The sequence below is a fragment of the Elephantulus edwardii genome, unplaced genomic scaffold (assembly GCF_000299155.1).
Source record: "Elephantulus edwardii isolate Elephantulus edwardi_28Jun2011 unplaced genomic scaffold, EleEdw1.0 scaffold00389, whole genome shotgun sequence".
Lineage (NCBI taxonomy): Eukaryota > Metazoa > Chordata > Mammalia > Macroscelidea > Macroscelididae > Elephantulus > Elephantulus edwardii.
Genome location: NW_006400139.1, coordinates 1370626 through 1378383, shown reverse-complemented (window position 1 = coordinate 1378383; position 7758 = coordinate 1370626). Strand labels below are relative to the sequence as shown.

The 7758-nt window shown below is 36.2% G+C and overlaps 1 protein-coding gene across 1 annotated transcript; it reads left to right on the top strand.

The window, feature by feature from the left end:
* Positions 1-5470: 5470 nt before the first annotated feature.
* Positions 5471-6409, top strand: LOC102854405 (olfactory receptor 4P4-like). Its single transcript, XM_006902329.1, has one exon. It carries the CDS (start codon positions 5471-5473, stop codon positions 6407-6409), a length of 939 nt encoding a protein of 312 aa, XP_006902391.1.
* Positions 6410-7758: the final 1349 nt, after the last annotated feature.

Sequence of the window (7758 nt, the reverse complement as noted above, 5' to 3'; positions counted from 1 at the left end):
AGTGTATGTATCATAATGAGAATTCTATAATTGATCATGTTACGTAGAGTGCAATTGGGATAAATATTAATGATATAAAGTCTATTTTAAAGCTTAAGGACAATTTAATGGATTGAATAGTAGTTCAGTGTCAGTTGGAGATTTATATATATATATATATCACACACGTGACTATGATGAGAACAAGATCTTTATAAATGGATAAAAAATAGCATGTTAAGTGAATAACAAATTCTGCTGTTCACAGAGTCACTTTGAATCATACTAAGATTAATAGCATGTAACAGCATCAAAAACAACACATCCCACTTGGATCAACACATAAAAATTTTCACAGCCATAGTTGAGTACACCTGGGGGGAGGGATTGTAAAACAATGAAAGAATTCTACTTTTACTTTTCCAAGAGGGTAGAGTACCAGGGGTAGTGTTGGGAGGGGAGAAAAGTGCAACAATGAATGAATGGAAATCCAAAGTCTCTGTAAATTTTCATTGAAATTAATAATAAATGAAAAAAAATCTCACAGACAAAATCAGAAACCCAAATCATTACCATTTAGTCATATGTAACTTTGGGAACCCCAATTGTTTCAGAATAAAATTTTGAAGCATAGAGTAGGCAAAGCTGCTGTTTTTAAGGAGTAGATCAGTAGGCATGTCTTCTGAGGTATCTCTGAGGGAGTTTAAAGTGATAGATAGCCTTTAAAGTAACACTCATGGTATTATATTAGGTCCCCTTTAGTCAGTCCTAACGTACATATCAGGCAGTTGAAAATCCATGACTTGAGTCATATAACCTTAATCTATTAAGTGATATCCTTGTTCTCCAGCACTTTGAAGAAACCCTTGATAATAGAAAAGTCCATTGTATTATAAGATGGAAAAATGATTAATGCTGTCAATGATTTCATCTTGCTTGGTTCAACAATCAACATCCTTGGTACCAGCATTCAGGAAATCAGGACATGTCTGTTGTGAGGGACCCCTCCAAAATGCTGAAGAGTTAGGATGTCAGTTTGAAGACTAAGGTAACCTGATTCAGGCCATGGTCTCCTCAGTCACCTGCTATCCATCAGGCAACTGGACAATAAATGAGAATGACAAGAAGAATTTATGCCTTTGAGTTTTGGAGTTTGAGAAAAATACTGAATATTCCATGGACTGCAGAAAGATCAAACAAATATACACTGGGGAGAAAAGGACAGTCAGAGTACTCCTTGGAAGCAAAGATGGCAAAGCTTCATTTTTCATACTTTGGACAGGTAGCTAGGTGAGGTTATTCCGTGTTTGTTGTTGTTATGTGCCGTCGAGTCGTTTGCGACTCAAAGCGACCCTATGTACAACAGCCCTTAAACCCTGCTGTGTCCTGTGCCAATCGCACTGTCGCTGACACTCCCATCCCGATTGCCCCAGTAACTGAATCAATCCACCTCATAGAGGGTCTTCCACTCCTGCGCTGTCCTTCCACCCTACCAAGCATGATGTCCCTCTCCAAGGACCTGTCTCTCCTTACAACATGTCCAAAGTATGTCAGACGAAGCCTCAGAATCCTTGCCTCCAAGGAGTAGCCTGGTTTAACCCTCTCTAGGGTGAATCTGTTTGTTTTCTTGGCAGTCCATGGTACATTCAATACTCTTCTCCAGCACCACAGCTCAAAGGCGTCAATTCTCCTTCTGTCCTCTCTAGTCATTGTCCAACTCTCTGATGCATAACAAGTGATTGCATAGATCATGGCCTGTATCAGTCGCACCTTAGTCTCCAGAGAGACACTGTTGCTCTTGAGTACTTTAGAGAGGTCCCTAACAGTAGAAAGAAGACTTTTCCATCATGATACATCTTTTGATTTCCTGGCTGCTGGTGCCAAGGGTGTTGAGTGTGGAGCCAAGCAAACTGAAGCTGTGAACAATCTCAATCTCTTCACCATCCATCCTGATGTTACCAATTGGTCCAGTGGTGAGAATCTTTGTCCTTGGATAAAAAAAAAAAAGAAGGTTACCAGAGGAGAAGAAGACCTCTAATAAGATGAATTGACATAGTGACTTTAGCAATGAGCACTAGTGTGTTAGAGAAGTTGAGGATGTCACAGGATAGGACAGGGTTCAGGTCGCTGAATCATACCCAACATGATGGCGTCTCAAATTGACAACAATTTGCATGGGTGTTTATTCTGGATGCAGGTAAAATGATCCATGCATTTCTTCATGGTACAGATATAAGGATTTTTGTGATATTTATTATGTGAAAGTGTAATTCATACTGAAGGGTTTGATCTTTACATGCTTCTTTTATCCCAGCTGCTTGAATTATTTGCTCAGAATATGGATTAAGTAGGTATGGGGAGAGGCTAAGACATTCATGCATACATTTTCTGATTTTAAACCTTGTTTTATTTGAGCAACTACATCTTGGTAATTTTCTTTACATGCACAACAAACAACTGTGCATTGCCAATGAGTCAGAACTTACTCATTGCTGCTCTTCCAACATGTTTTTAGAGGTTTAAAATGGCATGGGAGATTGACCATCATTCTCCCCCCACTGAGTTGCTGGTAGACTTGAACTGCCAGTGCAGGATGCCGTTGGATTGATTGGCAGTGAAACTATTTACAGATAGTCACCATAGCTTCCAGAGCACAATTTCCTGTCAAAGACCTCTTTAAAGTGTTAAAGTGGTTATATTAGCTAAAGACTAGCCTGCATCTGATCCCAACCATTTGCTTCCTATATGTTGGAAAGTTGTACAATGAGTAGAGAAAACCAAGGAAGAATCCATGTCCTTGAATTATGCTGCTGGCAAAGTGGGTTGACTGTCTCATGAGCTACCAGAAGAAAAACCAAATTCTCTTGGAGGCAACACAACCAAGATGCTCATTAGAGGCAAGTGGGGTGAAACTTCATCTAACATATTTTAAAGAGGGACCAGTCCTTGGAAAAAGACATCAAACTAGGAAAGCTAGAGGGTTATTGAAAGAGCTGAAGACCTTTAATTCTATGAATTGATGCAGTGACTGTAGCAATGGGCTTGATCAATGGGGAAATGATTAGAATGGAGTAAGATAAGGTTCAGATCTGCAAATTATAGGATCACTATGAGTCATAGTTGATTTGATGGTGCCTACAAACATCATATACATGTGAAAATTAAAAAGAAAAGTAGTGACTACAAAGAATTGGTGGTCTGGTGGCAAGAAAATATGCTGCAATCCTGAAGGCACATGGTTCAAGGCCACCAGCTTTTCCATGGGAGAAGGATGGGCTTCTATGAGATTACTGTCTCTGAAAACCTACCAGAGGTTCAGCGAGGGATCTGTTCCAACTCCACGGTTTACAACAACAACATTACTACATAAAAATATTGCAGAAGACTGCCATGAGCTGGCAGGAAAGTGAACAAATATCACTTAAAGAATTCTAGTCAGAATGCTCCTAGTATGATAGGACAGGAGTTTTGCTTTAGATCTTTGAACTTGTTAGTGGGAATGACCACTCTTTAAAGAAGGACATTATACTAGGTAAAGCAAAGGTCATTCAAATGAAGAAAAGACTTTTAACAAAATGGATTGGTCAAGATTATGCAATAATAGACTCCTTTATGGCAAAGATTGTGAGGCTAGTATAGGACCTGCTGGTGTTTCTTCTTGTACGCAAGTCCTCTGTGTTTGGATCTAACTCAACAGCAACTAACAGTAACAGCACCTAACTATGTTTTCAGCACCTGAAAAGAATTAACTAATTGGCAGCAGTAAATTTAGCCAATATTTCTTTTGGATTATATCTCACCAGATAGGGGGGAAAGGGAGAATGGGATAATATTATCTCAGCCATAACCCTTAAAACATCATTTAGAATTGGATCACAAATTTAGTTTCAAGGTAAATATAGATAATGATCTTTATTTCCTAGTAGTATCAGAAATCAGAAGAGAATGTCTTTCTCTTCAGGGAATACAGCAAACTGCAATAGCTATGACCAGCATAGGCTGATTGGATAGTAACGTTTATTAATATCTTAAATGGAAGGTAAATATTTATTCTAACTACACCCTAAATTCTGTATGGCACCTTTGAATAAGAGCTAAAGAAATTTCTCTATGGACAAATTACTTGGAAAGAGGTAAAGATTTAAGAAACCGGGAAGAGTTATTTCTTCTAAAGAGAAGGAATTATTTTTGTATAAAAACGTACATATGTGTGTTTGTTAGCATATACATTAAATTTATTTTATAACTATCCTTATTTTCACTACAGAACTGTAAATTTTCATTTTTCTTCATTTTTTTTGAAAATATTTAATATAATAAGTCCTCACTTTAAGTAAAATGCATTTAATCATTGGCATTCTATTATTTGTCAGATATCAAAGAAAGAGGGGACATGTAAAATAATGGAGAAATCATGAACGAAAATATTACATAATTGGAGGAAAACCAGGTCAAGCCTACAGATGAGGTAAGTGACTCACATTTTAGGTAACAAATAAAACATAAACATAAAGGAAAAGAGAAAGAAAATAAAGAAATGAAGGAAACCCTCAAAAAGGAGGTTCATGACATGCTTTCTCCTTTGCTATGTTATCCAAGAGTAATTAATAGCAGGAAATGTGATTTTAGACAATTTATTATCAGAAGATTCTGGTCACCAATATGGAATGAATTTAATGAATAGGGGTGAGAACTGGTGACTTTTACGAGAAACAGAATGGTTTCCTTAAAAAAAATTGATGTTAATAACAAAAGAAAACATGCTAGTTTTAAGATAAAATATCCCTCTATTTTAATTTTTGCATGAATAAAACAGAGTTTGAAAGAAGAACTAATACAAAATTTCTAGAATAATTCTAAGAATAGACTTAAAATAGTCATTTAGACTTAAAATACTATCATGTTTTCTTTATTGCTCTCTATAATATATATCATATACATACATTAATATATAAATTGATAATTACTCCATGGTCAAGATAAACACAAATAACTTACATAAAACTTAAATAATAGTTTCCTATTCAGAATAAATAATTTTTTATAAAGCATTTTGCAAAATGATGCAAAGATAAAAAAATACATGGAATACAAACATTCTGAATAAAGACAAGATTTGAATGTACCCCTGCATACTTTATCCAAATCCTCTTTCAATAAATTTAAAGGACAAGTTATTTGAGACAAAATACTCATATCACTAGTCTCATTTTAGGTTGCCATGCATAGGTTGATTGCACTTCTTAGCTTATGCCTTGAGTTATTTTAACTATTATAATAATTTTTGTTACTCTAAGACATAATCTTATTCGAATGCAAAATAATACAGTAAACCTACTAATGCATGGTTTAAATATTTATATATGGGATAGCTGATTAAAAAATGAAGGTTATTTCTACAATATTCAATCTAATTCATCCATACATACACTTTTTCTTTTAATCTGTCTTGTCACTTTTCTCCTTAGTTATACCATCTGAGCATTAAACCATGGACAATATCCACAACGTCACTGAATTTATTCTGTTGGGACTTTCTCAGAATAAGAAAATTAAAAATCTATGTTTTCTGTTATTTTTATTTTGTTACCTAGCTATTTGGTTGGGAAACTTGCTCATAATCATTTCCATCATTGCTAGTCAGCTAATAGACCAACCCATGTATTACTTTCTGAATTACCTTGCTCTCTCAGACCTGTGTTATACCTCAACAGTAACACCCAAGCTAGTAATTGACTTACTGGAAGAAAGGAATACAATTTCCTATACTAACTGCATAGCACAGCTTTTTACCATGCACTTTTTTGGGGGCATTGAGGTCTTCATCCTCACAGTGATGGCCTATGACCGCTATGTGGCCATCTGCAAGCCCCTGCATTATACCATCATCATGAACAGGAGGAAGTGCAATGTCATGGTCTTTGCTTGCTGTGCTGGGGCTTTTCTCCATTCATTTCTCCAGTGTCTCCTCACTATCAGTCTACCTTTCTGTGGTCCCAATGAGATAGATCACTACTTCTGTGATGTGTATCCTTTACTGAAACTGGCCTGCACTGACACGTACAGAACTGGGATCCTGGTTGTTGCCAATTCAGGCATGATGGGTTTGGTGACTTTTGTGGTCTTGATGCTGTCCTACTTTCTAATATTATACACCATTCGGGCTTACCCTCCCAAGAGCCGCAGCAAAGCTCTTTCCACTTGCAGTTCTCACATTACAGTTGTGGTTCTATTCTTTGTGCCTGTCCTTTTCATTTACATTAGACCAGCCACCACTTTCCCAGAAGACAAAGTGTTTGCTCTTTTCTACACCATTATTGCCCCCATGTTTAATCCTCTGATCTACACACTGAGAAACACAGAGATGAAGAACGCCTTGAGGAAAGTGTGGTGTCAGAATGCATTTTTGTTGGGACGGCCATTGGTCTAAAGGCAGTTTGCACACTTTGTTGAAGCTAGTGTACATCATCTTAATCAAATTCAAGTATCAACTCTTTTATAAATAACATAGACATGGAAATTACATTCGCTTTACTTTAAATGGTTTTCTTTTATGAGTTTCTTATTTTCATCAATTCTTCCTTAGTACTTGAATAATTTCCTTGGTTAACTTGTAATCCATTCTTGGATCTTTTGTCTTTATTTTTTTTCCATAGGAACGGAATTATTCATAGATTAGAGCTCAGATTTATAACATTTTTAACTTTGATTCCAAGGATGAACTCCATGCATGCCTGCAAATGTACCATTTGTGTTTCTCAGATTACATTTAAAGGATGCATATGATCTGTTAGTGCGCTCTGGTGATCTGGTGGTAGGAAGTTGTGCTGTCAATCCAAAGGCACACAGTTTGTAACCATCAGAGGCTCCAAGGGAGAAAAATGGGAAATCTCTCTTCTTGTGATTTACAGGCTCAGAGAGATTGTGGGAGGGTCAGTCATGAGTTTGCTTTGATACCACAAGACATAACAAAAATCTGACCCACTGAGATGGTGACTCAGGACCAGGCTGCTAACTAAAAGGTTAGGGATTCGAATCCACTGGCTACTACTCCACAGGAGAAGCAGATGGTTCTCTGTTTCCATAAAGATTATTATAGCCTTGAATGTAAGAAAATGATCTGTATTGTTAGATCACTAGGACTCAAAATCTGTATGAGAGTAACAAAAGTTTGTGGTTGTACAGCCTATTGTCCCTGCATTTCTCATCAAGAAAAATAATTGTTATTGTGAAGTGTCATCATATCAGTTCTGACTCTTATGTACAGAAGAAGGAAATGCCTAAAATATTTAAGTAGATTGTTGTAACTGCTTGTTTCAATCCCCACAGTAAGTACCTTCCAACTAAAGGGTTTGTTTTCCAGAATTATATAACCTAATATTTTGCTGATAGTAATAGGTTTTCATGTCTCATTATTTCAGAAGTTGACCACCAATCCTCCTTTCTAGTCTATTTTGATTTTGATCTGGAGCTACATTGAAATCTCTTCATCATTGTTGACACTGTTGTACTTAAAATACTAGTGACAAAGCTTACAGCATCATAATAGTTCAAAAGTCACTGTGATATGACAAACCGGCAGAAGAGTGGTAGATTATAAATTCAGCATCAGAAATTTAGTACCATTTCCTCCCTTGGAACATGTTTTACTTGATATATTGTATGAATGTTTAAAACGGGAGGGGGGGTAAGTATTGTCTAAACAATATACTAACCATATAGAGAATTTAATGTCTTTTCTAAGTTAACAATGAAATAAGTATTTTATGTACAAAATAA

Excerpts from the sequence above, each read along its gene's own strand:
- LOC102854405 (XM_006902329.1), top strand. The coding sequence starts at position 5,471 with ATGGACAATATCCACAACGTCACTGAATTTATTCTGTTGGGACTTTCT.